General features: G+C 50.5%; 12 protein-coding genes across 12 annotated transcripts; 4 read left to right on the plus strand and 8 right to left on the minus strand.

Annotated features, from left to right (window-relative positions):
- The first annotated feature begins 838 nt into the window (after positions 1-838).
- On the plus strand, positions 839-1,372 carry TrAtP1_008836 (uncharacterized protein). The gene has a single exon (XM_066114064.1). It carries the CDS (start codon positions 984-986, stop codon positions 1,350-1,352), a length of 369 nt encoding a protein of 122 aa, XP_065970157.1. The 5' UTR covers positions 839-983; the 3' UTR covers positions 1,353-1,372.
- A 1,811-nt stretch (positions 1,373-3,183) lies between these two features.
- On the plus strand, positions 3,184-3,948 carry TrAtP1_008837 (uncharacterized protein; the record flags this gene model as incomplete). The annotated part of the gene is made up of 2 exons (XM_014086339.2): positions 3,184-3,602; positions 3,675-3,948. The coding sequence occupies 2 exons, from the start codon at positions 3,184-3,186 to the stop codon at positions 3,946-3,948; spliced, it is 693 nt and encodes a 230-aa protein (XP_013941814.2).
- Positions 3,949-4,174: 226 nt separating this feature from the next.
- TrAtP1_008838 (putative secondary metabolism biosynthetic enzyme) lies at positions 4,175-4,963 on the minus strand (the record flags this gene model as incomplete). Its single annotated transcript, XM_014087054.2, has 1 exon — positions 4,175-4,963. One exon carries the CDS (start codon positions 4,961-4,963, stop codon positions 4,175-4,177), a length of 789 nt encoding a protein of 262 aa, XP_013942529.1.
- Positions 4,964-5,493: 530 nt separating this feature from the next.
- On the minus strand, positions 5,494-5,916 carry TrAtP1_008839 (uncharacterized protein; the record flags this gene model as incomplete). The annotated part of the gene is made up of 1 exon (XM_014087055.2): positions 5,494-5,916. One exon carries the CDS (start codon positions 5,914-5,916, stop codon positions 5,494-5,496), a length of 423 nt encoding a protein of 140 aa, XP_013942530.1.
- A 3,537-nt stretch (positions 5,917-9,453) lies between these two features.
- Positions 9,454-9,777, minus strand: TrAtP1_008840 (uncharacterized protein; the record flags this gene model as incomplete). Its single annotated transcript, XM_066114065.1, has 2 exons — positions 9,454-9,603; positions 9,691-9,777. The coding sequence occupies 2 exons, from the start codon at positions 9,775-9,777 to the stop codon at positions 9,454-9,456; spliced, it is 237 nt and encodes a 78-aa protein (XP_065970158.1).
- Positions 9,778-12,330: 2,553 nt separating this feature from the next.
- On the plus strand, positions 12,331-16,183 carry TrAtP1_008841 (uncharacterized protein). The gene is made up of 7 exons (XM_014087056.2): positions 12,331-12,934; positions 13,121-13,243; positions 13,376-13,487; positions 13,556-13,760; positions 13,821-13,976; positions 14,051-14,502; positions 14,565-16,183. The coding sequence occupies exons 1-7, from the start codon at positions 12,892-12,894 to the stop codon at positions 15,031-15,033; spliced, it is 1,560 nt and encodes a 519-aa protein (XP_013942531.1). The 5' UTR covers positions 12,331-12,891; the 3' UTR covers positions 15,034-16,183.
- A 357-nt stretch (positions 16,184-16,540) lies between these two features.
- Positions 16,541-19,712, minus strand: TrAtP1_008842 (uncharacterized protein). The gene is made up of 3 exons (XM_014087057.2): positions 18,576-19,712; positions 17,437-18,500; positions 16,541-17,379 (listed from the first exon to the last, which is right to left on the minus strand). The coding sequence occupies exons 1-3, from the start codon at positions 19,053-19,055 to the stop codon at positions 17,148-17,150; spliced, it is 1,776 nt and encodes a 591-aa protein (XP_013942532.2). The 5' UTR covers positions 19,056-19,712; the 3' UTR covers positions 16,541-17,147.
- TrAtP1_008843 (uncharacterized protein) lies at positions 19,582-20,020 on the minus strand (the record flags this gene model as incomplete). The annotated part of the gene is made up of 2 exons (XM_066114066.1): positions 19,582-19,745; positions 19,783-20,020. The coding sequence occupies 2 exons, from the start codon at positions 20,018-20,020 to the stop codon at positions 19,582-19,584; spliced, it is 402 nt and encodes a 133-aa protein (XP_065970159.1).
- A 1,832-nt stretch (positions 20,021-21,852) lies between these two features.
- TrAtP1_008844 (uncharacterized protein) lies at positions 21,853-22,131 on the minus strand (the record flags this gene model as incomplete). Its single annotated transcript, XM_014087058.2, has 2 exons — positions 21,853-21,949; positions 22,010-22,131. The coding sequence occupies 2 exons, from the start codon at positions 22,129-22,131 to the stop codon at positions 21,853-21,855; spliced, it is 219 nt and encodes a 72-aa protein (XP_013942533.1).
- Positions 22,132-22,330: 199 nt separating this feature from the next.
- TrAtP1_008845 (uncharacterized protein) lies at positions 22,331-22,642 on the minus strand (the record flags this gene model as incomplete). The annotated part of the gene is made up of 1 exon (XM_066114067.1): positions 22,331-22,642. One exon carries the CDS (start codon positions 22,640-22,642, stop codon positions 22,331-22,333), a length of 312 nt encoding a protein of 103 aa, XP_065970160.1.
- A 1,363-nt stretch (positions 22,643-24,005) lies between these two features.
- On the plus strand, positions 24,006-26,557 carry TrAtP1_008846 (uncharacterized protein). The gene is made up of 3 exons (XM_014087059.2): positions 24,006-24,330; positions 24,393-25,101; positions 25,185-26,557. The coding sequence occupies exons 1-3, from the start codon at positions 24,142-24,144 to the stop codon at positions 25,583-25,585; spliced, it is 1,299 nt and encodes a 432-aa protein (XP_013942534.1). The 5' UTR covers positions 24,006-24,141; the 3' UTR covers positions 25,586-26,557.
- TrAtP1_008847 (uncharacterized protein) lies at positions 25,108-26,557 on the minus strand. Its single transcript, XM_066114068.1, has 2 exons — positions 26,457-26,557; positions 25,108-26,390 (listed from the first exon to the last, which is right to left on the minus strand). The coding sequence occupies exons 1-2, from the start codon at positions 26,491-26,493 to the stop codon at positions 25,792-25,794; spliced, it is 636 nt and encodes a 211-aa protein (XP_065970161.1). The 5' UTR covers positions 26,494-26,557; the 3' UTR covers positions 25,108-25,791.
- Positions 26,558-26,889: the final 332 nt, after the last annotated feature.

Consider the following 26,889-nt stretch of genomic DNA (forward strand, 5'->3'; position numbering starts at 1 on the left):
AGCGGATACCTTGAGTCAGTGGGCTGAGAAAAGAGATTTGCGATAGCCGGGACCGGAGAGAGCAGGAGCCAGAAAGCATGTTCTGGTGTCAAGAGCGATTCCATTTCGTGAGACCCTGCACCGGGTTATGGGGCCAGAGCACGGAGCGACTTCTCCCCATAACATACAAAAGCAGTATAAACCACAGCGTCGAGCCATGTAACTGCCGCTAGCCAAGGCGCCCGTCTTAGTTTCTGAGGCCAGTTCCTGTTCGTATGAAGAGGCAAAGGCCTCTGTATCCACCATTGGCGAAGGTTCGTTGGCCCGCCAAGGCACAGTCCGCGCGAGGCTCCATGGCCAAGGTCCCCATTCAGGACCCAGATGGACCGTAGCTAATCCCGGGATTTGTATAGGGCGCAGAGTACATGTCATGGACAGAGCCCACTATTAGTTGTGTGGCTGGCCCAGTCCGTGGGCTGCTCTTAGGTAATTGCTAAGCTTAGAACAGGGTTGCTGAGATGCTGGAGACAAGTTTTCTAATACAGGACGGCGCTTGTCTTTTTTTCTTTCCAAAAAAGCAGGCTTTGTATTGGTGGCTGAGGGGGACTGGAGTTGTGGTGGGCTCTCTTTTTTCTGACTCTATGCCCACTCCCCACTTGGTATGGTGATGGCTTTATTTTTTCCATGGGGGCGCTTTTACGAAGGGCAGGGAACTCCTCAGATGATACTTCGCGGGGAACTGGAATCTATGAGTAAAAGAATGAAAGAAAAACGTAACAAGTTTGGGGAAAACGGGATGCAGTCTCTTGGCAGGCTTACCCCGGATCTTGCGTCTGGGTTGAGGTATGGTTCAATGATTGGGTTTTAAGCCAAGCTCTGAAGGCGTTCTCGTATTATTACTCAACATGAAATTGTATGGACGAAAAGCTAGTGATACCCTCAGTGAGTCAAATGCTTCATAATGACCATATTCGGAAAGAAAAAGACAGAAACAGCTCAGCCGCATGCAGCCAGTCTTGGCCCCATCAGTGCCACAGGATCATCAGCCAATCCTTTATGCAGCTGCACGGTTACCGCTCCAGAGGATTGACGAGGCGAAAAAGCCAAGCAAAAATGGCTTGATTAAAGTTGTTCCTCTTCCCTCGCTAGAAGCCAAAAAGAAAAGTAAGAAAGGCCAAGAACCGCTACCCGCTTTAAAATCCCTGTCGCGAGTCATGTCTCCAAGAAGGCCCCCCAACTTTGCCAACCTCTCCCAAAACAAGGTTGGCCCGCTTTCCCCGTCAATGCCCCAGACTCCGCTCGTCAAAGGCGGGCACCAAAGCAAGTCGTTTGTAAAACTCTTTGCAAGATTGCCGATGCTTGCCATAGTTTAGAGGCCGGAACTTGATTCCGCCAGGCTCCAGAATTCGTGCTGATCGTGCTTGTTAGGCGCAGGTTCGCAAACCGTCGGGTGGCTTTTGGCTCTTTGTCAGCAGCGGGTGATTTACCGATGAACATGGCGCCACGTTTATGTGTGGCCTCTAGGTGATTGGTTTGTATCTGCTAGTTGCATCTATGTGACCGCTTTTGACTCTTGAGCAAGGGATTTGGCTTCATATCGATAGCTTCGTTTTCGACTTGACTTGTTGATCGCAGGGCGTAATATCAATGAACAATGGTGGCTTCTGGCTTTGGGAGTTAGTTCAGGTGCTGGAGTTGTCTCAATTTCGAGACTTGGTTGCGTTAGATTGTTTCAGTAATCAATAAATGAATTGTCAATAAATAATACGTGAGCGACGTAAGCGAGGCTTTGAGAGCATTTAGATTCGGCTCTTGGATACACAATAGCTGTATGAATGCTCCGGTATCAAACCCCTTGGAGATGACTTGCTCTTGATCTGAAGCTGCCTACAAATCGACAACGACCGCGGTCAATCTACATTTTCTCCAGGCCAACGGACTTTAATTCATCATTGTATCCTCTAAAATAATTAAGCCAATATGGAGCAATATTGTCGACAATTGTTTACTCTCTAATTTAGCATCTGTCTGGATATTGATGGGCCAGTAACTAGCCCCAACGCACGATTCTGTTGCAAACATAACGCTGGGTATTAAACCTTTTATTAAAGTATCAAATTGACGCCCTCTCCGCCCTCTACCATGTAGTCTATTTGTTTCGGCTAAACAACAGCCGATGTCCAACCACGCATGTCGGATCACGAGGTCCTCGTTGACGTGGTTGTGGAACTAGACGTCTATCAATGCATGCTATGCTATTTCCATCTCCACATCTTCAGCTGCATTTCGGAGCTACAGCCTCGGATATCTCGGCTCCAAGTCTCTTTGTCATACTCAAATCATTCGTATTGCTTATCACGCAGGGTTCACTATTGTACAACGGCGGCGTACACTGAGGACGAAGACACCCAGGAGAAGCTGGACTGCCGCATTGAATGGTCAGCAGACTCTGCCTCTCAAATTGCGCTCCAGCCACTTCTAATGGAATCATACTCTCGACAACAAAGGGGCCATCATTTACTAATCGCAGCCAGCCTGTATAAAGACCGGGATGAACAAGTGGGTCAGCCACAGAAGCATCGCGTCTGCCAAGGGCGGCACACCTCAACTCAAGAAAACAGGGGGCTACCTTGATTGATTCGACAATCTTGCATCTTTTTTATAGCAAAAGATGCTCGATCAGAATGACAATTGACATATCTACACGTATTACAAGCAAATGTCTTTTGTTTTTCTGAGTTTCGTCCTGAGTTTCCTGTTTAGGAAACCCGGATCCGGACCCGACCGGATTTGCGGAGACTGAGCTCCGCCGATGCTGTTGATGGGTGAGGGGGACGGTTACGCTGCATGAGACACAAAAATGACCTACGATTCCAGCACCTATATAAACTCCGATTTAGCTAAATAGAAGAGAAAACAGAGAAAAAGAAATATACAATCTTGGCTTCTTAATATTACCACGATGGCGCCCCTCTTAGAGGATAACGCAACCCTACGTATTCTGCGAGCGGCTGACCAAGGCCGGTATGGCGTCCTCGCCGCTGTTGGGTAAGATCTCAAAATACGTTACTAAGATCTCAATCTTATGAGACATCGTTCTCATTTTCCTTGTTAATAGGTACAACCTAGAACAAGTGCTCGGCTTCGTCAAAGCAGCAGAGAGGCAGAAATCCCCCCCTCATCATCCAACTCTTCCCCTGGGCCATGACATCCTCCAACGGCATCCTAGTCCACGCCGCGGCCCAGGCCGCCCGCCAAGCCTCTGTCCCCGTGGCAGTGCACCTCGACCACTGCCAAGATGAAGAAATGGTCAAGGAGGCGTGTCTGCTGCCGTTCGACTCCATCATGGTAGACATGTCGCATCACTCAAAGGAGGAAAACCTCGCCAAGACAAAGGAGCTGGTTGCTTACTGCCATGCACACGGCAAGGCAACGGAGGCAGAGCCGGGGAGGATCGAGGGCGGCGAAGACGGCGTGTCGGACACGCTTGACTTGGCTGGACTCATGACGAGTGCTGAGGAGGCGCAGCAGTTTGTGGATGCGGGAGTGGACTTGCTTGCCCCGGCGTTTGGAAACGTTCATGGAGAGTATGGCCCACGAGGCATTGTTCTAGATTTCGAAAGGTATCTTCTCCTATTACCTAATTTCTTTTTTTCAAGTAAATCAGCACTTACATGACTGACTACCTCTGCTAGGCTCGAACAAGTCAACAAAATCACAGGAGCCAACAACGTCCTCATTGCCTTGCATGGTGTGACGGGCTACTCTGACGCTCTCCTTCAACAGCTGATTGCGGCTGGCGTGCGGAAAATCAACGTAAACAAGGATATTCTCGCGGGATACTATGCGCATTTGGAGCAAAAAGTGAACAAGATTCCATTCACACAAGTAGTTGACGAGGCAGTGGAAAAAGTAGCAGAAGCTTTGGCAAGGCAAATGGATGCGGTTGGCTCCAGTGGAAAGGCGTAGCCAGTTTCTTTTTCTCTCTTCTCCTTTCTTTTTTTTCTTCTATATTGACGAATCGGTACATCATAATGAGTTATGGAAGCGAATACATCGGACGTATAACATTCCCGCCAACTGAATGACATCTTATTCCTCTGCATCATAACTCTCATAAACGTCTTCTATACATGTCGTCCTGCTTGTAGTCATTAGCCATCCAACATGTTCATGTACTCTATAACCAAATTTCCTATGTCCACCCAGCATCGATTCTGATACTCTGGCTCACCACCGCCGCACTGTCATCTGCAATCAACCACAGCGCCAATCTCGCCACTTCCACCGGCTGGATCAATCTCTCAATAGCCTGGCTCTTGAAGAGGTTCTCCTTATACTCGGGCGTCAAAACCTCCTTAATCTCCCTCTCTGTGGCAATCGACCCCGGCATGATGCTGTTTATCCTGATGCCCTGCGGACCAAACTCATGCGCCAGCGTCCGCGTCAGTCCCACCACCGCGGCCTTGCTCGTCGTATAAGGCACCTGGCCCAGTCCCGGCACGGCCCAATTGATGCTCCCAAAGTTGATGATGGAGGCATGGCCCGCAGCAAGAAGCAGTCCCGGCATCAGGGCCTGCGTCAAGAAGAACTGGTGCCGCAGATTCACCGCGACGCTCTCGTCCCACCACTGCGTCGTAATGTCCATTGTCGGCTTCATCATGGCCCTCGCGGCACTGTTGACCAGTCCGTCAATCTTGGGGAACTCTGCCAGGATCTTGGCTGCCGTGGGCTTGAGCTCTTCGTCAATCTTGATGACATCGCAGTGGTGGTAGACGGGCTTGTGCTTGACTTTCAACTCGAGCATCCTTTGGACCACGGCCGCAGCACGGTCATCCACCACGTCCAAAAAGATGACTTGGGAACCCTGCAGGCAGAATAATTCGACCATTTGAGCCCCAATTCCTTGCGCGCCGCCTGTGATGACGACTGTGCGGTCGACAAGGCTGGGATATATGGCGAACTTGGCTTGACTTTCCGCCATGATGATGATTAGCCTCTTCCTGTTCTTCTTCTTTTTTCTGATACTAGTAATATTGACAGCTTGTTATTCAACAAAATCTTTACTCATGTATTTATATCTCGTATTGATATCCGGGATCGGACGATATGATGGGCTTACATAGCATGTCGATCGCTCGATTACCGCAGTACCCCGCCTTCTCCCCTCTCAGCTATGCTTTTATCCGAGACTAGGCGACTGTAACGTTGTTACCGGGATTTGATCAGATGCGACTTTGACTTATAAAGTTGAACGAGTTTCCGCGATGATTGAGCTTAACGATGATCCTCTTCTGCGGAGTTGCCCTTTTCTGCTATGGAGATGATGCTAATGTGAAACGATGATACCGAACTCGGAACTCATATTCGCGATACTCCGTACATGAGTTGAATCTGTCAGTGAGATTCCCTTCCCAGCCTTGATTCGCCTCATCTGAGCTCAAACAATGTTCTGTGAGACCATATCAAACACCTCTTCACTGAGTGATACCCTAAAACCCCCCTTACAACTCATCACAAGCCTCCTTTCGGCGGCTTCCCCTTCTTCGGCGCGCTCCCTCCTCCACTTCTCCCTCCTTTCCTCGTTTCCTTTCCTGGCCCCGTATCATGCGCTTCCTTTCCCTCTCCCATGGGCTTGTTGAATTCTTGGTTCGCGCCGCTCGCGTTCAGCGGGTTCGTCTCATTCCCCCGGCCAGCCGCGTCGAGCTCCGCCTCCGGATCCGTCTTGCGAGGGTTGAACGCGGCGTCCTTGTTGTCCGCGACATCGTCGTCTCGAGCCGACCTCGTGCCGTTGTTGGATCTCGGCTTGAGGGATTCGCGGTCTTGAGAGTCCTTGTAGGGGAGCCGAAGAGCGGCGGAGGTGTGGTACAGGCGGGGGGAGATGCCCGGTATGCAACGACGTGAAATGTGTGTGATGTGACGAACTGTAGATGCCATGATTGCTGCAATTGTGTGTTCAATTGATATTGTTGTACAAGTTGTAATTCAATTGACTTCTCTACAATTCAATATTTATTTGTTTTTCACTTCGCTTAGATGCTTGAGGTCATGGTGACGCTTCGCAAAGCTCGTGCTGAGGTTGACGTCATGATGTATTATACGGCTTGGGAAAAATCCATAGCCTGCAGCAAAATATCTGGATAAGGGTCCAACGACATTCATATGACCAGGATTCTCCAAAATAAAACTGTATCTACGACTCTATTTCCTATCTGATATTCTGGATGGACCTTCCGTTGACGTTTAGCGCATGTACCGCAAGATGCTTGGGAACGACTGGTGATCGACATGCATTACTGCTTTAAGTGTCATAGTAGATTATAACCTACCACATTTGAGATTTAAGAACAAGGTCGTTGTATTGGCTCATCACATACAGATGCCAGATTTAGCGATAGTTTACCAGCTAACTAGCTTAAATGATCCTTCTTAATAGAACACATAGAAGACGTCTGTCGCATCTTGCCTTAAATAACACAGAAGAAATTGAAGCAAGGGATAAGAAACTTCAGTCCTCAACAGCAACTAATACGTTCCTATAGTTGTAAGAGGTGTTACTCAACCCTGGTATAATACTAGTAGCACTTTCTCGCATAAGCCATGGTAACAAAGGAAACCTCACACAACGTAGGCCCGCGATTATTGGAATGATTCAATGTCATACAACCACCTACATATAATGCAATAGGGTAGCTTTCGCGATAGAGCGCACCACTATTGCTTCCGTTAAAGTACCGAGTTTAGCAATTCACTACGGCATCTACACTGCCAACCCTTTAGGCAAATAGACAGGAAAAGCTATCACCGTACCGTCGCACTGGAGCTCCCTGAATAGGCAATAGGGGGGGCTTCGGAGGTGCCGCCAAGCACAGACAAACAACTTTTTCCTCTGTGCGCCCGTGTGTGCGTCGCATACGGACGGACCCTGCAGATGGCCGGGAGCTGCAGCACCGACGATAATACAAGCTGTAGACGAACAGACCACTGAGTTATCCGAGCGAATTCGACGACGGGGTGCCTCAAGCGCGAGCTGACACACGTACAATAACGATATGCGAAGCAGCACAAGTGAGTCTGTAGGCGAGTTCAGACACGAATCTGGACATGGAGGCCTTTTTTTCATTACCCATCTAAGGAGATGGTCAAGGGTGAAATCTTGCCCTCTTGTATGAGCAAACAGTATATTTGCTAGTTAATCCGACAATCTGAGAGTTTCGCAGGTTTTAGCGTATGTAACACAACTTCTGCAGACACACATTGAATATGTCAAGACTCTAGGGTTAGGTTAGTAGACTTTGAAAAGGTATCGTCCTAGTAATTGCTTCAATTAACTCCAGTGGTAACTTGCTCTACGAGTGATATTGTAGAAGGACCAAGTTGATCCTAGCATTTGTTAATAGGCAACGTAGATGAGGGCGAAAAATTAGCAGGTATAGAAGCAGTTATTACTACCTATTCAATTCATCAAGTCATAGGATCCGTTGAGAAAGAATCCTTTCTGAGGCGCTAGAACAAGTGAAAACGACAGTTCAACTCTTCAAGCCCCCTAGAAAGCATCGTATCTCTCTCGCTTCTACTCTTAACCGCGTGCCTTTCCGATTTGCCCACGCGTACGCGGCTACATCTCCTCTGAGCTTGCCTTTTGCCAAGTCGTCGGCTAATGTCCCCGTTTCGGCGGTGAGCCTTGTAAGAATCATATATCCATCGAGATCCCATGTGAATTAATAGGTCAGCATTGTGTAAACGCGGCAGTTCTATATGGCTCCGGCATATCAATGCCATGCCCTCCCCACAGAATGCGATATACGAGTCATGCCGATTAGTGGCAGTTTGATAGCGGTGCACTTCACAATTACTCCGTAAACTTTGTACGGGGAAATAGGGGCAAGCGAACTTTACATTGTGAGAGTGCAAACAGCGCCATGAGACCAGACGATCCAAGACATAAAAAGGCTTGTGTTGGTGCCGTCTAAAGACCTTGATGCTAAACGGAATACGCACTTCTGTCTCGATGCAGTGAATATGTGCTCTTCACCGTCGTCAAAGTCAAGCCCATCATGATCAACGCTAGCGAGGCCATCGAATGCTTGTAAGTCCAAAGGATGGAGACCGCCGCTTCTTGGTGCCGGCGTCTTTACCAAAAGGGTGGCATTTTTGACCTCGCCGTTCCCAAACTTGTACAGGAACAAGTTAGTAGAACATAGACAAGGGGCGACTATGTCAATTGGTCATTTGTGATAGTGACTGATCCTATTTCCTGCCTATTTTCTTCTCCGAATCAGCTTCCTCAGCCGCGCTGAGCATATGCGCTACTGTACGAGGCTCAGAAGCCCGTAGTGCGGATGCGACGAAGCGACGGCTGCGTGGATTGACACATGGTTTCGCCTCAGCAAGCCCAGTCGAAACAACACGCAAGACTGAATAAATAAAACTGTAAAGTCTTCAGCAATAAGAAAGCTAAAGTAATCACGACTCGAAGCTGCAGAGAGAAAGCGAGGTTATCGGCATCGATATGTGTGAGTAGTAATCCGGAGCCAAAACAATATGCCTAGCTGCGAGGAGGATTCAGCCAAATATCATCCGTGGTACTGTTAAGAAATAATACGGAGCATCAGCCCTGCCAGGGGGCGTTTACGGGGCAGAGAGGCCTGTTGCCAGTTAAGGCTTTGCGACTCGTCTCTGGTTCACATTTGCAGGCGCAAATCAACGCCAGAGAGCCGACCTTGGTGCGGCCTGGGCTTGGGAAAACGTCCCGTGACGCTCAGACGCTCCAGGTAGCGGCGTGTTTGTAACGGGGATCGGCACGACACGTGGGCTAGCCGGGATGGGAATCAAACGCCAGCTAATGGGAGTTGATGTTTGCCCATAGAGCCCTCGAGTTGTGGCGGATTAGTGTGTCTGGAGACAGAATGTGGTTCATGAGTCTATGGATTTCGTGCACCGAACTAGGGAAATAGCCCGGACGAAGCAGCGGAGGCGTTTGCATCAGTGCTAGCAACACGCGAGCTGCCGTATGGCTTGGACTGGCGGCATACTCGTAGTCTGATGGAACATACGGCTGCTGCATGCCTCTTGTGTCTCTTCTTGGATGGCGGTCGATGCTCTGTGTGGCAGATTGCAGGTATCACAGATGGAGCAGAGAATGAGGAAATAGACTGCTGTTTGACTGACAGGCTGCCGCAAATACGTGTCTGCCTGTGCAAAGCAATGGTTAGCCAATCGGGCTGATCTGCATGCATTAGCAATATTTATTCACAAGATGAAAGGGTTCCGGAAGATGTGATATGCTTCGTAGATACACTCCAAGCCCTTTGGCAAGCATGCTCATTTACCTAGATTAAGTTAGAATCCATACATCTTGTGGCAAGCCCCCGTCCGCCGCGTCGTCCAGCGCGCGCAAGGGAGAGCTACTTTGCCCCCCGAACGAAATGAGGAAATAGAGGAAGCAGCATCAAGAGATGATTGGCCACAAATTCACAGCTGTCCGGAGATGCTGCTCCAGCGGCGCAATGCATTTTGATGTTGTATTGCTAGTGGCACTTGGTACTTGATACCCGTCTGTCTCATGGTGGCATAACTGAGACGTTGTGTTTCCATCACCATGTCTAGATGTCTTTGGGCTGTCTTGTATCCATGCATGGTAAACGATTAGCATCTTATAAATTGAAGAGGCCGGGCTTCCCTCCACTTGAGATGTGGCGAAATACCTACCCAGATGCAGCTCCCCTGTCGTGCCGTAACGGCAGTCACTCTGCCTGCCCCAGCCGTCCGGCTGACCGAATTATTGGCAGCTTGCATCTCTATCCAACAAGGCTATCTGCTCGTCAGAGTCTGGATCCGGCGTCAAGAGAGCCAAGGCTTTCGGCCCCCCCTTCAGCCCTTCAGCCGCTGCCCACCCATGTGTTTCACCTTGATGACTGCGCTCGTGCATGCTCTGTATCCAGGCCAATGGTCAGCAATCAGTGTCCAGACGGTAGGTCTTTGTAGCAACGACACGTATACAAGCAATCCCGAGTCTTGCTGAAACAATGGATAGAGAACGGCACTAGGATGCTCTCAGTAATTCTCCTCCGAAGCGAACAGCAAATGGATGCGCAGCGCCGCGAGCTTGCTGCTGCTAGCCGGTCGCCGGGGCCAGCCCACTCCAGACGACTAGGCAGAGCCCCAGGTTCCATCGCTAATAGTATGGGATGGAGAGAATATTCAAGGCTCAATGGCAGTTGAGCGTTGGTCAGCTCGCTGAATCCGCCGGACTCGCCGACCAGACCCCAGGCGCTTCTTCACCGGCGCCCCATGCTTGGCTCTCCACAGCGCACCGCGACTCGTCTCTCGTTTCCGATACGGATGCGGATGCGGTAGCGATGAGAAAGACGGAAGAGACGTCGAGCCGTGAAGCAGTTCTCGCTGTGCAAGCCGTTGGCGGGTGGCAAAGCTAGTTGATTGGAAACTGAGACATTGCCGGGGGATGCGGAAGAAAAGGGCGAAGAGGTGTGCACAGATTCTAGAGCGCAGCTTCCAACGCCGTTCCAGAACTCGCGGGTCGAGGCGAGAAAGCACGTCCATTGGCAAACTTGGCAACGTGGTACGCGCAGTAGTTTCAATGCTGTCCCCACCAGCCCTGCATCAGCCATCCATCACTGAGATGCACGCAATCGATGGTCCATAGAGAGACGGCATGTGCAGTATGGTGGAAGACCGAGGCATGATAGGAGATAAAGGGATACAGTACAAGCATCAGTGCTGTTTTTGTCCGCGATACGGTACTGTACTACAGCGCTTGGAGCAACATCAATGGACCTCAAATGCTGCATCTGCTTTCACATGCACGCCCTGTCGGCTTCAAACCAGCGAAACACGATCCAGCTCGGCGACCTTATCAGCATGTCACTTGACGGCCCTGATAAAGCTAAGAAGCTTGGCCCGGATGGAAGGCCGAGCTGAGGTCGGTCTAAATGCAATTCACCTCAATAGTGTCCAAGCTATCCGCCACCGGCGCAATATACTACTAGTATGCACAGCTTCTCTGGAACATGGCTCTTGGCACAAGGGATTGAACTCGCGATCCTATGCTCGATCAGTACAAGCAACAGCCCGAGCAGACCCTGTTCCCCTGTCCCCCATCTTTCTGGTCGTCGTGGCCAACAATGTGCGTCCACGCCGTCGGATGGATTTGCCCAGTGCTGCCGTCATCCATATCATGCCATGCAGGTGAGCCAGCCGGCTTGGTATGGTATGGTACATAATACTACTCGTATACCTACATGTCAATGGGCAGCACCAGACGGAATCTCACTCGCTGGCGCTCCCCGCTGCCAATCGTGTGCCTCGCTTGTTCTCGCAGTTGCTGTTTTGTGCTCTCCCCTGGTCGTGTCCGCGGTCTCTGTATCGTCCAAAGCAGGCCCTGGATGCGACACACCGCCACTATTACTCTTGCATGTGCTGCTTGTTCTAGCAACATGTTGGTGAATGCTTCCATTCCTCTGTGCTACTCTACTTGTAATTCCGATGAGTATGATTCCCTGCAGTCCCGTACCTGCAATCACCATTCATCCATCTCACCCGCTCCAGCAAAGAAAAGAGGACAAGACAGTGGCTTTGCAACTCATCTCCCTTGCGTCATCTCGGAAACCCATGCATCTTCCACTGGGACTATCAGGTACAGGTATGGAGGTGCTAATGATATCCGGGCCTAGCATCGACTCTGCTCTGCTGGTGCTATCAAGCAGAACCCTCCGGCCTTTGCTCCAGTTTATTGACTCGTCAAGTCTCCCTGCGAATGTCCACCAAAGGTGTTACAGGCGGGATGCAGATACTATGTACCTTCTCCGTGCTCGAGGATCCACAGGTTATCGCGGGCACAAACAAGAGCCTGCCCCAGGATCAGTGTTTCTGTGCCAATGACAATTGCCGCGGCACCCGCATGCTGGATAGGAACAGCATCCCTATCTGTGTACAGTATACCCAAGTACAAGACACGCCATCTAGAATCAGGCCGATCGTAAACAGCACCGACATTGATGGCACACGCATGTACATGTAATCTTCAAATTGCCTTCATGTTCCAGACGCAGCAGCATTGAGTTGAGCCCACTTCATGGAGACCTGTCGGGTACCTTTTGGGGGGGGACGGGTCCCTGCACCGCACCACTGCACCACTGCTCTAGGGCATGCTGCAGCTGCCACAGCGCTCGCCTGCTGAGGCTCCAGGGCCCTTCGCTGGCCGTTGCCGCCACGGCCGCGCTCTGTACTGTAGTCTGTGCTGCCTCCACTGCCGGCGCAGCTCCACTCTGCAGGGCGCCCTCGCCCACTAACCTTCCACCCCCGTTCCATCAAATCTCCCGCATCTTTTCGGGCTCGCTGGCTAGTCTGGGGCGAGCATTGATCATCGGCCTCTGCCTGTACCCTCGCATGGGCCTTCTCCTAGGCTAGACCGGGCTTGTTCTCTTCTCATGCTCACGCATCGCCCACGCAGCGTCTGCCTCCCAATCCTCTTCCTTCTTCATCTCAGCTGCTGCCGCTGCTGCTTTTCAAGTGCATCATCGTCCTCGTCGTCCTCATCACTCGCACCATCGCCGTTGCGCCTCGAGAACCCGCACGCACGCCGCAGCGAAACAAGCCGGCGTTGGGGCCCCAGAGCTGACCTCCAGCCAAACTTCACCACTATCAGAATCCGGTCAATTCGCCGCCTACCCACTCCTGCTAGCCCGCCCATTTACGACTCTGCGTGCTCCAAAACGCCCCCCACTGGACTGGCCAGCCGATTCCTCGGCCACCGCTGAAAAAAGGACTGCGAGCCAAGCATTGGACTGCCATCTCCCGCAAACCGCCAACGAACAGCATGACCTCTCGCCATCGTTGACGATTCCAGCTGCACTTTCTCGCCCTCCAATCCCCCCCTCCCCGATCCTCATCATGGGTAACGGCCAGGGAAAGCCCGTCGACCTGACAGGCGAAGGTACGTCGAGAAAATCACCCGAGCGAATCGCGGCCTACGGCGTCCCTCCCTCCTTTTGCCCGCTCCCACGTGTCTGGCGCGTGGTGCAAAGGTCGCCGGCCGCCCCCAAGAGGGCCCAGAGACGGCTGCTGCATTCCCATTTCCATTCTTGTGACCGACCGAGCTGACCGAGCAACTTGCAAATAGCCAACCTCAACCACTTTCGCCTGCTACGAGTTGTCGGCCGAGGCGCCTTTGGCAAGGTCCGCATTGTCGAGCGCAAAGACACCAACTTGACATTTGCGCTCAAATATATCCGTAAAGATGAAGGTGCGCAAACGAGAAACAACCGCCAAGCGCTCTACAGTGCTACTGGGCACAATAACCTACTTGTCCCTTGAATCTGCACAAGCTGGCAGCGGAATGGGAATAGCACAGCCAACTAATAACCCCTTTGAATAGTTGTCAAATCTGAAAGCGTTCGAAATATTATCCGCGAGCGACGAATGCTCGAGCATGTCAACCATCCCTTCATCTGTAACTTGCGCTACAGCTTCCAGGATATCGAATACATGTGAGCTTTTCCCGCCAAGCTGCTGCGCTGCCCAGATCCGCGACTTGTACTGACAGCATTTCCTCAAGGTACCTCGTGGTCGATCTCATGAGCGGTGGCGACTTGCGATTCCACATCTCCAGAAAGACCTTCACCGAAGAAGCTGTCCGATTCTGGATAGCCGAACTGGGCTGTGCCTTGCGCTATGTCCACAGCCAGAACATCATCCACAGAGACGTCAAGCCGGACAATGTCCTTCTCGACGCCGAGGGACATGTCCATTTGACCGATTTCGTAGGCCCTTCCTAGACGTGAGACAAAAAGGCGGCATAAGCTGACTGACCCTTTGCTTAGAACGTGGCCTCTGACATTGTTCCCGGGCGCATCATGACTAGCAAGTCCGGAACATTGGCCTACCTTGCCCCAGAAGTGTATTCGGGCAAAGGATACGATATCCGCGCCGATTGGTGGTCATTAGGTGTCCTGTTCTATGAGTGTATCTACAACAAGGTATGCTTGGTGCTTCGCCCATGTCTCCCCGCGAATAGAAGAGAAAGATGCAGTGCAGCTAAACTTTACTCCAGCGACCTTTTGAGGGCAACAGCGAATCTTCGCTCAGCCAACAGGTTCAGTTTTCTCAGCCAAAGTATCCAGTCACACAACCTCCCGTCTCGTTGACATGCCTTTACGCTATCCGTGCCGCGCTTGAGCCTAATCCCAACGCCCGACTTGGTTCTACATGGGAGAGCTTCATCCACAACGATTTCTTCAAGACGATCAACTTCGATTTGCTCGAGCAGAAACGCATCGAGCCTATTTTCGTTCCCTCCTCGGACAAGACCAACTTTGATGCAACGTACGACTTGGAAGAGCTGCTGCTCGAAGAGGCGCCGCTGGAGGCTCGCGCAAGGCGACAGAAACCCAGAGAGCGGTTAAAGGAGGACGCTACGGACCAGGAGATTCGCGAAGATGAGCTGTATAGAATGATTGAGACGGATTTCCGCCCGTTCGACTATACCATTGCGGCCTACAAGAAGTAAGCGCACAATTGCTTCCCTCATCCAAACTAGCCAACCTCGTATTAACAATCTGAAATAGAATTACGGCTTCTCAGGGCGAAGACGGAGATCCGTCCTCAATGGAACCGCAGGCCATTACCACAGACGACGTTACGCAGATGCCTTTGGTAAATGAGCCGCTGGTGACATACCCCCTCCCTCCCGTGGAACCAACAGTCAGCAACGATATGCGAGGAAATTCAAATCAAGCACAGTCCTCTGCCTATCCCGGACAAACCCAATACGTTCCATCCCCGCAAATGAGCAAGCGAGTAACCAGCCCTACCGGCGGGGTACAGCTAACACTAGACGGCGGAGGCAGCTGGTCTGAGCTCGCTCGTCAAGACGCCACACTCCCCAAGGATGCCAATACCGCGGCAGAATCCAAGAGCGAAAGCTCCGGCGGTATGTTTGGGTTCTTGAAAAGCAAAAAGGGAAGAAACAACAGCCCTAGGCCCAAGGAACGAGGAGTCTTGGGCAAGGAAGGCGCCAGAGTGGTCATTAGCTGAAGGGTCGACATTGCGGCGTAATTGCGACGACACAACAGCTTCCTATCCAGGACAACGAATCGGATGCGATACCCACGATGAAAACGAGTACGCGATACGGGCTAACGGGTTCTACACGGAGTTTACGGAAGACTGATATTTCGAATACTATACGGCCGGCTTGTGGTATTGGGCTTGGGACACCGCATGAGAATGAGTTACTCAAGCCATGATAAACAAGCGGAACGTGCATCTCCATTTCCAACTCTGATATGAAACGTCCAAGAGGGCATGCTATATCGCCTCTTTTAACATTTTCATATCTGACGTCCAGCATGCCTTTTCGATCGTCGATACCTATCTCATTGTACTATATACTCTCCATTCTGAGGGGAAATTACATACGCACGTCCTCACGCCCTTTTCATCTTTTCATCTTTTGTTTTTTTTTTACTATCCTCTTTTTGTTTTGGATAGAGCAAACTGTTTAGCTCTTGTTTCGATTTTCTTTCATCGCTTCGAGCTCTTTTTTTTTTTTTTGGCGTTGGCAAATCTTTAGACGTGGAACAGGGAAGAAACAAGCAGGCGGTTTTTAGCGGGAAACATCAAATGGTTTATCTGCATCATCCAGTAGTTGTACACAACATGAACAAACTTTGCTATTTTTGGACTCACTCGGTCTCATATTATATAGACGGACAGGAGTGTAGTTTCATGTAGCTGGCCATAATTTATGATACAAATAACATATATGCATAACAAACAAACAAACAAATTACACTAGCGCTTGGAGGTAGTACAGCTGGTGATGACGCATATCTGCAAAGGTGATTCCAACGATTGTTTGTTGTAACACATGTGCATATATTGTGTGGTGTCAATATGATTCCCAATCAATTACATCCCACGGCGTTGGCGACATGTGGTGACGAGGTGGCTTGTTTTTTGCTTGACGGCAGTGAACTCATGAGATCCCATGACTCAACTCCATATGGGAGACTAAAAAAGTTGCTCATACAATCATGTATAAGCAAAATATCAATCCCGAGCAAAGGAAAATTCCGGGGTAAAAAAAAAGGGGGGGGGCCTGATATAGCTAAAAAGTCATGAAACGGACATACAGCAATGCCACTGCCACGCCGCTAATCCCGCGCGCCAGAAAAGAGCTGATTATCAAAGCAAAAATAAGAGAGACTGTGTTTTCAGCCTAGAACGTCTAGCCGGCTGAGTTCGGTGGAAGGGGGGAAGGGAACTTTGTCATTACAAATTCGCCACATGCTTTGAATGATGAGAAGCGGTTTTGCCCCATGTTGGGGGAGTTCCGAGATTTTTTTCATTTTCGTATTGGGGAGATTGCTGATTATGTTTTTTTTTTAAAAAAAAAAGGAACACAAGTTACACGAGCGCACGAAGAGATTGACGATCTAGGAATTGGTGTTTTGTTTTCTATATAATGGATAATGGCTTTATGCCAATTGCCTCTTGCAAAGCAGCATACTGTAACTCTCGCAAACACAGCGATTAATAGTTTAACCGAGTTTCACAACTGCCGTGATTCTTACGACTTGATTGTACGTGTCATGTGCGTAAGGCAAATTAGATGTCTGTCCAATGATTTCACAATCAAAATTGTTGCCATTTTTCCTAATATTCACGGCGTATATACACTTCTTAAAAAGAAGGAAACAAAAACTGTTGCTGCGGTAATCCAAAAGCCAATGACTTGTGTAAACGAGTGATTGAAATGTCGAAATTGATTTACAAGTTGCAAATTGAAAAGGCAAGGCCAAACACCTAAATTTCAATACGCACGAAAAAGGACAAAATAAAACAAGCATAATCATTCATAGTAGAGAGATAAAAACAACCTGCCCATAATCGTAAATGTCAAAAAAAATAGAAATACTAGTTGTAAATGCACCAAAAGATTAATGCTTCAAAAATCGACGATTGTCCTTTCGTCTTATATCCATCCAAATGCTTGAAAAGCCTGGGGTCGTTGCCTTAGCTACGCCCTTCTGATTGCTCAAAACGCCAAAATCCAAGGATTCTTTGTGTCCTCTTTATTCAACCGCAAAACGGTTTTTAAACGTACAAGTATGCGCCCAGTAAATGCCATATAAACTCCTGATCAATTATGGCATCACTAGTGTCTCAGGCTTGGTCTTCTCCAGAGATATGCCCAGGCTTTCAGCCGAGCAGTCGGCCGCCTCTTTGCCCATGTACTTCCTGAGGATGGAGTCGAAATCCGTTTCGGCAACAACGGGCCCGCTTCCAGAGCATTTGGCCTTCTTGGTCAGTTCTGAGCACAAGCCATCCAGGTCAAACTCGCCATTCTGCGCCTTGGGGCATGCTTGCAGCCGTTCCCTGTAACAAAGCATGTTAGTATATGTGAAAACACTGCTAAAATGATGTATAACATACCAGAGTTGATTACAGCTCATATTCTCCTTTCGCGGCTCATCGTCAATCGCATTTTGCTTGGCGTCAATCTCATCGATGAGATTCAGCTTCTTGTGGTTTTGGTTTTGGTTCGGGCTGTTGGCCATGTTGTAAGGAGTGAAGAAGTCGGCCTCAAGTGAGTCATTGAACAGGTCGTCAAATGTGGAGTGAGTCATGACGTTTTCTTGAGGTTCGCGGTAATCGCCAAACAGCTGGGGATCAAATTGGCCGCCATTGTTCTGCTGAACAAGCCAGTCGAAGCTGTTGCTGTTGAAATCAAGGCCAGTGAATTGAGAGAATGGTCCATCTGTAGTAGACATGGATGGGTGCTCCTCGCCGATGGTGGTCAGGGTATCAACAGGCTTGAAGCCCATGGGAGACTGGGTGAAAGGCTCAGGAGATGTGCCGCATGATGAGCTTGCCCCAACGTTGGAGTGAGAGGACGCCGACGGCGAGCTCGTGGTGTTGTTTCCACTGTAGTTGACCGAGTCCACGCTGGCTCTTGATCCTGTGGCAGTAGAGCTGCTCATTGAGGGAGTGTGCAAGCTGAATGGTCCTCCACTGCTGAATTTGGCGAGATCTTCCTTGAACTGCGCATTCCTTGCCGCCTGCTGGGAGAACTGTGCCACACGGTCTATTTTATTCTGGCTAGCAGCCGGGCTGGCTGTCTGTTGGGAACTGGGACTAATGGGCTGTGACATGGACTTCTGATGGGATTTGGCAGGCGGTCCAGGAAGGGTTCCAAACTTGGGAAACTCAAACTGAAAGCTCACATCATTGATGTTGTTGACAGCCGCAGAACCAAAGGGCTGAGCACGAGCTTGCTGCTGTGTAGTGGCTTTGTTGTTCACAAGCGTCATCCTCTGCTTGTAGTGGCCCAGCTCAGCAGTGATGCGCTCGACTTGAGCGCGAAGCATGCTGTTCTCATGGTTGGCAGCCTCTGAGGCCTTTTCTAATTCCTCAACCTTGGTCTCAAGATCCTTGAGGTGCTTCTCCTTCCTCTCCCTGAAAGCACGCTGGGCGGCCCGGTTTTGAGCCTTGCGCTTCTACAAGTGGGGATTTTGTTAGTCAACAGAATTCCTCAGTTCATCATAAAAACAACGAGCATGGATTGAGCGTACTGAAGTTGGTTCCGAAGTAAGCGGCTTGCGGCCAGGCTTCTTGGGGACCTTGTCAGAGCCCTCGTGTCTCTTTGACTCATTGCCAGGGCTGGCGTCGTCATCTTCGTCGTCCGGGTGGCTTCTCTTCTCCGGGCTCTCAGTCTCAGTAGAATCAGACTTGGCGCTCATGGCGCTATCAGGCACATCGCCAATCATGTTGCCCTGGGCGCCGTCATTGGCAAAGGAAAAGTCAAAACCGGAGTCGTCAAAGTCGTAGTCGTAGTTGTCGAGGAAGGGGCTCTCCTGGAATCCAGCGTTGTCAAGGCTCTGAAGGGGATTTGACTTGAAAGAAGTGGGAGACAGCGAAAGTCCAGTCTTGGTACTATTCGATTGCTGCTGCTTGTTCGCATTAAGAGCCGTGAACAGTAGATTCTGTTGCTGCGGGGTTAAGAAGAAATTTGGTGGCAATGACGAGCCAGCTCCAGTACCGGTTGTGGCCATTTCGACAATGGTGTAGAACAAAGATCGAAGGGGAAAAGAAGCAAAGCAGGATCCAGCTTAGATGATGTTGCTGCCACGAGGATCGCAGACCAGAGCGCCAATCTCTCGCAGGTCTTCAGCGCACTCTCGCTCGGTTCCAAGTCGGTAGCCGCGGGTGGCGGGGATGTGATTTCAAATGCTTAGACGCTAGGCGCCAGAGATCCAGATCCAAAGAGAGAAACGAGTCTCGAGCAGTGCAGCAAAGGGGGACAAACACGAGTAGATATCAGATGAAAGAAACCGCAGATGGATGGCAAAAAGGCTTCCTGGAATATGCGTCGCAGGAGATGCGGCCAGGCCAGATGTCGTGCTGATGATGGTTGCTGGTTGGCGGAAGGTGATGGCTGGGAGGCGAATGCGAGAAACTTGCTGGTAGCGCTCCCCGTACGGTCAGGTAATCAATCGCTCTACCTAGCACTACTAGTAACAGCACGTGTGGAGCCCCACGGATGCGTGGGAAGACAGACGACTTTTCTTGCTGCCTGAGTCAGAAAAGGTCTTCTAGGCGCTTCCGTGCGCTGGCAGACACAGGCTGTAACGTCGGCGCGAGGGGCTCTGCGCACTGTGGCCTCGTGCAAGCAGCGTGAGGGGACGAATGGGCAGACAAATGGCCGCATCGCCAGCGTGCTTGCTCGTCCATGAGGAATCTTGCTGCATTTGTAAGCGGCCAGAGGGCGGGGAGCGCTACAGAGGCTGCTCCGGCTCCTCAGCCCGTTTGGCGTGCCACCAATGGGGGGTTTGGCTAGCGCCCTCCTGGGCTGGCCATTGGACCGTTCTAGAGGGCCCCCTCGGCCTGACCGCTCGCCGCGCTGCCCCGACGGCACGGTGTCGGTCCAGAGGCCCTGCCAGACTTTGTCGAGCGCCGTGCCGCGCGCACCGTGCTGTGCCTGGATGGCCTCGTTTGCTAGCATCTGTCTCGTCCGCATCTTGCTTACGAGATGCGCTGCTGGGAGTCGACCGAGCGGCAGTTGCTGCGATGGAGATGGACGAGCAACACCAGGAACAGATACATAGATAGATGGCCTGCTGCTCCCATCCCCGTGCCGACTCGGACGGCTCGTCATTTTCCGTTTGCATCTCCGGGCTCTGCATATCTTTTTGAGACCTCAAGACCGCCCTTCCCTGATAGGTACCTACCTCTGCTGCCGCATACAGCCAATGCTACGGATTTCACACTTCTACTACGTACAATCAAAGACACCGGCCAGGGATACAGGCGCATACGAGTCCGGCACATACATGTCTGCTACCTGCTCAACAGGCATGGCAGCGTCTTGTGTCTCCGTATCCGGCGTGTATATACGTGAAATGAATTACCCGTTAACTGCGAGATACAGTGCTAATCCAGCCGTGTCAGCTTGTCCTCCTTTCGGCATTTGCGCATTGTCCGGCCCGGAAACCTCTAAGAAAAGTGCCGAATAGCCCAGTGCTCACTGCCACTGTGTCCTGTTTGCGCTGCTCGACAGTTTGGCTGTATCACCCCTCACCTGCGAGCTATGAGCACCCAGCGATATACACACCATCGTCAGCAATCTGCACACGCAAAAGTACAGCGGCCCGTCGCCCCCATGAGGTGATTTGCCGCAGTGCACGCACGCTGGGTCTGGTGGTCAAGCACCGATTGCCACTTATACGCGGGACCCTTTTTCTTCGCTCGCATGGCTCGCAACTCTGGTCAGACCGCAGGGGGTCGCAGCAGCGCCCTTACGGCAGGCTAAGCCCTGTACAGGATAGAAGCCCCTCGGCGAGGATTTACCACGCCCGCTTTGTTAGCTGCTTGCCTGTCAAAGACGGCTCACCCAGACGACGGCGTTGCGGCGCTTGCTGCAATCTCCGCCTTAACGTGAGAGGCGTTGGGTGGAGATAAGGGAGCAGCTGGTGCGAGTCCTGCACCCCATTCCGGAAAAAAAGACCCTGACCCGAACATAACACCGAAAAGTGGGTCTCTTATTGGCGACACGTTAACGGCTTGAGCTTTAAATCTTTTTTGCCTATATGCTGCATGCGCTGCGAATAAGGTGTTCACATCCTTCGCAAACGATCGGGATATTGAATCAAAGTATACGGCAATCACAAGATGTGCGGCTGCAGGACTTGGGCGAAGCATCGGGCAGCAACAAGCTTCACGCTCCATTGCCACTACGGTTTAGGTCAGGCAACACGCAAAACCGCCACTGTCGCTGCCAACAGCTACCCCGCTGCGATGCCAGCCGAGGATTGGCAAATGGCTAGCTGAATAAGGCTATTTCTTCCTATCCATGCGGACTCGTCTTCACTGCCTGTTATCAGCAGTTGAGCATTTGCCTATTGCCGCTAGCATATGCGCAATTAACTTTCTAACCGTTGGATACGAAGAAACCGGGCGACGATAGAGTCATTGCGACGAACCACATGATACAAAGACACGCTGGCAGTTATTACCTGTTACATAACGTGCATGATACGACAATTACGAATTGCCTTGGCTGGAATGCGTCGAACTTTTCTCTTGGCGATGCTGAAGTTGATTCTCCATTGTCGGAGAAAAACAAAAACAACTGCAGCAAGTTTACCCTGCCAACTACAAATGATGCAACCCTCACGAATCTCGAAGCACATTCACGAACAGTTGTCAATGACCACTGGAAAAGAGAGAGAGAAAAAAGTTGTGTGAAAAAAAAAATCAATTCATATCAATTCATGCCTAGTAGACTATAGGCCCCTTTCGCTATGATCCGTTCCGAACGCCATTGAAGGCCTCGAGGTCCTTCGATCCAATCTACTGGTTCTTAGCCAGCTCCTTGTGAGCATCGGCCTTGCCATTGTGTGCGGACTCGTCGACCTTGTCACCGACAGCATCCTTGGCGGCGGTCAGGCTGCAAGCTGTTAGCGGACTGCACTGTACTTGGGTTTTCGGAATATTTGCTCCGACTTACCGAGAGCCAACGCTGACATTGTCGTTCTTGGCAATCTCCTTGTTGGTCTCCTTGCTAGCACCAGAGACAGCGCCCTGGACGGACTCAGAGACGTAGTTGAAAGCTTGCTTGGCGGTCTCCATTGTGAATGTTGTGGTAGGTATTAAACCGAAAAGGTGAGGTAATTGATTGTGTTGTTTGAGTGTGAGATTGTAGTTGTGGTTGTGGTTGTGGTGATGATGAAAGAAACTCCAGATGATCAGGGGAAATCTCGAGGTTTAAATAGATGAGAACAGGGTCCTTCCAAGCCACGACATCACACCTGTAAATCTACTTTACGATTCATTCTGGATATTTTCCATGCCACGGAAACAGGTCCCTGTGGTCGTTGGTAGTCGCTTTCAGGGACACTGGCGATGCAATTGGCAGCGAATCTGACGGACAAGTGGGCCAAAGGGCGCCGTCGGCCAATGGCAGTGGCTTACATACGTCATTTCTACGATCTGGTAGCCAAAGCTTAAATCCATCCAGCTCCACAATTTCCACTCTGGGGAGCGATGACGCAAGGAAATTACTGCTGCATCTTGGTTTTTGAAGGAGATCGACGATGAGGGCTTGCACAGCAACCGGTTGAACACGGGGTAAAAGGGTCATAGCTCAAGGAATCCTAAACTTGCATTATGACGGCATAGATTGTCATGTCAAAGGGATCCTACAGGACCCTGAAGTGTAGTCGTGCAATGAATGATGGGTAGACAACATGCGATTCTATGAAGTCGTCGCCCAGAATGATGCCAGAAACCAAATCCGAGGGCTGTTGTGGCCATTGGACGGTACTATTATTAGCTATAGTCTATGCGTATGGCAAGATAAACATTGTTGATCTCCGATCCCGTATACACCTACACTTTGTTAGAGACCTACGCTTAAAAGCCGCAGTTTATCGTACCCGATCCCAGTAGGCCGAGATTGGTCTAAACATCGAAGCTTCACATGCATTAGCATACCGCAGTTGTCTGGGTTTAGACCAAAACTTGGCAAGACATCTGGGTATATGCCAAGGCAGCCGTACAGCAAAAGCAATTCCCCAAGTAACGTCTTCGGCTATGGGTCCCTGGAATAAGCCGGATAGCATCGCCTTATAGCTTACTATGAGCCTATCCAACCATTGGGTCACGCGGCCGGTGATGCAAATCTTTGCGCCACTTCATTCGTTTGAATTACTCGTAAAATAATAGATGTGGGCTCTGGATGGCAATGTTGCAATGAGTGGTTGTCAGTGCTATCTACCTCGGTAGTACCTATACACATTGGTACCAAGATTCGGGGTAAAAAGGGCGCGACATAATACACACCTTTGCTGAAAGATAAGAAGGATAAGACAAGTTAAGGACGAGTAATGAGAACGAGAAAGAAGATACTGCGTGTAGGGTAAGAAAACGATGCCGTGTCGGCATGATGTTGAATTAGATGGAAGATAGCCTTATCTGTCTTCGGCGCATGGCCAAGTGCATGTGGCTCTATACCAACCGCGATAATTTGACTGTCGATGAAATAGGTTGCGGTAATATGAAAAAGGCATTCTCGTTTTCCCATACCTATATTGAGTAAGTACGCTCAATGAAATAGTGCATACACCGCGTTCAAGTAAAGGAAGAAAACCGTTAATAGCACAATTATCCTCATTGTAACAGTCACACGCTTATACACATAGCTCCATAACAGAACGTTTGCTGAAACTAATGCCCCTTGGAGCCCTCTGCCGCTATCCTTATTATGGCCCCAGCACAAGCTATTCAGCTATCTAGCTAAAACGTCTTGAACCAATTACTGGTAGAGATCGGTGATTTTACAGAGGAATGCTGCACACACTCGATATGGAAATCTGCTTGAACTTTTATAGGGTAGTACTGCTCCGAGGCCTGGCGGCTTGGCTGCAGAGTCACGTGATACATGTACTCCCCGCCCACCCACCTCTAACGCAGGAGAGAAGATCCGTTAGCCTCGTGAACCAACGCCGATGCAGCTGTGCTGACCTCCATATCCACCGCTGAGCAAGCTCCGAAACACATACTGGCTCTTCACCAAGGGGCAGAGAGCTCAAATTTTTGTCCAGACTCCTGCGCCATCACCGGACCCTGATCGCTCACACCATGGATCTCGCGTACGACCATATCCAGGAAGAGGCCTATACTAAGAATACCGAGGAGTCGGGGGAAAGCTCGAAGCAGGACCAGTCGGAGAATTCCCTGAACAATGATATCCAGGAAGCTTACAAGGCCATATCTGCAAGCCCATGGGGTGCCAAGATTGGAGGATTCTTTGGAAATGTAATCAAACAGGTATGACAACTAGAGCGCAGCCGCACCACCGCTCTTTGTCACTGATACTGATGTGGCTGCAGGGCGAATCCGTCTACACCCAAGCTTCAAAGGAGTTCGCAGAGGTCGGCGAAGATGCGCAAAAGGGATTTACTAGCCTGCGAGAAACCATCGTCAATAGGACTCGCTCGCTCTCCCTAACTACCATCATCCCCGACATGTCTGCTGGCAATGATGCCGAAGAAAGCCAGAAGACACCAACCAACGCAACGGCCCCGGCGACTGGGGAAGAGTCCGAGACTGTGCTTACGCGACTAAGGACTGAGGCCGGAAAGCGCTTGAAGGATCTTCAGCGCGCTGAGGATGCTGCAGACGAAGCGTTACTTAAATTTGGAAGTAACATTCGAGATTTCCTGCGAGATGCGATCAGCGTTGCACCTCCAGATGAGTCGGCCGAAAACAGCCAAGTCATGTTTGAGAGCAAGGATGCCCAGGGAAAGCGGGTGATTCACACTTCGAGATTCGACGCACAGCTTCACGTTATCCACACATCGACAGAGAGCTTTACCAAAGACCCATCTGCTGAGGAATACGAACAATGGACGGAGGGCTTTGATATTGATAAGAAGACGGAGGACATTAGCGGCGACCTAGCAAAATACCCCGAGCTGCGCGCAACTATGGAGAAACTTGTGCCCGACCAGATTCCTTACGCCGACTTCTGGAAGAGATATTACTTCCTGCGTCATGGAATCGAGACAGCTGAATCTCGACGAAGGGATCTCCTCAAAGGTAAAGTGTTACAAAACTATGCTATATATTTGCTTTATAGTAGCTTCTATTATCTGGTCTCATAATTGCTGACATTCTACTAGCTGCATCCGCTGAAGATGAAGTAGCCTGGGATGACGACGACTCGGAGGAAGAGGAAGATGATTCGGAAGAGGATGATGAAGAATCCGAGAAACCTGCTCTCACCAAGAAGCCGATTGCCGATGTCAAGGGAAAGAGGCCCGACTCTATCGCTTCATCAACCACAATCCAGTCGCCGAAACCTGATGAGTCAAGGAAATCCAACGATGAAAAATCCGAAGCTGAAACCGATGCTAGCTATGATGTTGTCGGCGCGGCCTCAGGAAAGACGAGCCAGATACCTACTCAGACGCCAAATAGTCCCAAAGACCCCAAGAAAAAGGGAAAGAGCGCTGACAGTGACGAGGAGGATGATAGCGATGAGGAGAGCGAGGGCGAAGACAGCGACGAAGACTGGGAGTAATCCTGTGCCGCGTCTACTCCATATATCTGTGTGCATAATCTGTTTCCTAGCACTTGGGCAATTTGGCGTTTGGCTTTGCTATCGCTTATTCGGTATGTCGAGTCAGCACAGCGTCGTGTGGTGTACCTATTGTTTTTGGATCATGTCGAGTGGGATATTCTCCCGTGGCGGTAGCTTCCTGGCCCAGGTTTTCTGCTATCCTAGGTCTACCTCTTCTTCTTGGTGACCATGGTAAAGCCATCCTCGTCGACTTCCGGGGCAGGCTTTTCCTTACGGACAGATACCAGTGGTGGTGCCTCGTCCATATCCACATCGCCTCCGTTGTCTCCATCGTCCTCGTCGCTGTCTCCAGACTCCCAGTCTGTATCTTGGTCCTGATCCTCGGCTTTCTTGAACATTTGATCCACCTTGTTGGCCGTCCGATTCGCGAATCGTTCGTTCAGGGTCTTGACCTCGTCGCTGAAGTCACCGATAGCACATTGTGATCTCGCTTTGACGATGGATCTAGCAACCTCCAGGCCAGAATCATCATCGATGTTGACCTCGAACTCGTCGATCATCACTTGCAGCAGCACTGTCTCAACGTCTTCCATGTCCGGTTCGTCAGCGGCATTGGTGGCTTTGGCGGTCTCTCCGGGCTGCGCATCGGTAAACTCAGAGAAGAGGTCGACGACGGCGCCAGCAAACCAATCTCGTTTGTCTGAAGAGTCGGGTCCTCCCCAGTTATTCTGTACCGAGAGGGTCAGGGCCGGCCATAGGTGTAGGGCGCATGCGACGGCTTGCTCGAAGTTGGACTGTCGGGTTGCTGTAATTACTCAGAGTCAATAAAAGGATACTCCATAGTCTGATCATTATCCTAGATCCCACTCACCAGCCGGCGGCAGTTCTGTCGCGTCTGTAGATGCCATGATTTCTGATAATGAATGTATTAAGCGGGGATATGGAGGGGCTCAAAATGGCTATGAGGCTTCATAAATTTTTTTGGTGTTTTTTTTCTTTTCAATCTCATCCACTGTGTCTCTGTGCTAGATTAGGTTACGCACGGACCACTAACCTGTAGCTGGGTAAGATGTGCAACTAGTACTAATACGGCAGTGCTTTTCCCTAGCCGATATTCGCGGATCGTGGGCCAAGCCTGTTCCTTGCCATATGGCATGACATCATGGGGCCCCTGATGGCAATGTTATTTCTTGGCCATGCTGCCCGATAATGCCTGCGTGGCGGCCTCAATCTCAGGAGGTTCCTCGTAAACCAAAAACCCGCAATCTGAACATATCGATGGACCTGGCGGGCAAACAAGATCG

The sequence above is a fragment of the Trichoderma atroviride genome, chromosome 4 (assembly GCF_020647795.1).
Source record: "Trichoderma atroviride chromosome 4, complete sequence".
NCBI classification, from domain to species: Eukaryota; Fungi; Ascomycota; class Sordariomycetes; order Hypocreales; family Hypocreaceae; genus Trichoderma; species Trichoderma atroviride.

What these genes read in the sequence shown, in the direction of transcription:
- TrAtP1_008836 (XM_066114064.1), top strand. Translation starts at nt 984, where the DNA reads ATGCAGCCAGTCTTGGCCCCATCAGTGCCACAGGATCATCAGCCAATC.
- TrAtP1_008841 (XM_014087056.2), top strand. Translation starts at nt 12,892, where the DNA reads ATGGGTAACGGCCAGGGAAAGCCCGTCGACCTGACAGGCGAAG. An exon ending in ATATATCCGTAAAGATGAAG is followed by an intron (nt 13,244 to 13,375) that starts GTGCGCAAACGA and finishes CCCTTTGAATAG; the next exon opens with TTGTCAAATCTGAAAGCGTT. An exon ending in ATGAGTGTATCTACAACAAG is followed by an intron (nt 13,977 to 14,050) that starts GTATGCTTGGTG and finishes ACTTTACTCCAG; the next exon opens with CGACCTTTTGAGGGCAACAG.
- TrAtP1_008842 (XM_014087057.2), bottom strand. Translation starts at nt 19,055, where the DNA reads ATGGCCACAACCGGTACTGGAGCTGGCTCGTCATTGCCACCAAATTTC. An exon ending in TTACTTCGGAACCAACTTCA is followed by an intron (nt 18,501 to 18,575) that starts GTACGCTCAATC and finishes CCCCACTTGTAG; the next exon opens with AAGCGCAAGGCTCAAAACCG. An exon ending in ATGAGCTGTAATCAACTCTG is followed by an intron (nt 17,380 to 17,436) that starts GTATGTTATACA and finishes GCTTTGTTACAG; the next exon opens with GGAACGGCTGCAAGCATGCC.
- TrAtP1_008846 (XM_014087059.2), top strand. Translation starts at nt 24,142, where the DNA reads ATGGATCTCGCGTACGACCATATCCAGGAAGAGGCCTATACTAAGAAT. An exon ending in TTGGAAATGTAATCAAACAG is followed by an intron (nt 24,331 to 24,392) that starts GTATGACAACTA and finishes ATGTGGCTGCAG; the next exon opens with GGCGAATCCGTCTACACCCA. An exon ending in ACGAAGGGATCTCCTCAAAG is followed by an intron (nt 25,102 to 25,184) that starts GTAAAGTGTTAC and finishes ACATTCTACTAG; the next exon opens with CTGCATCCGCTGAAGATGAA.
- TrAtP1_008847 (XM_066114068.1), bottom strand. Translation starts at nt 26,493, where the DNA reads ATGGCATCTACAGACGCGACAGAACTGCCGCCGGCTG. An exon ending in GACAGAACTGCCGCCGGCTG is followed by an intron (nt 26,391 to 26,456) that starts GTGAGTGGGATC and finishes GAGTAATTACAG; the next exon opens with CAACCCGACAGTCCAACTTC.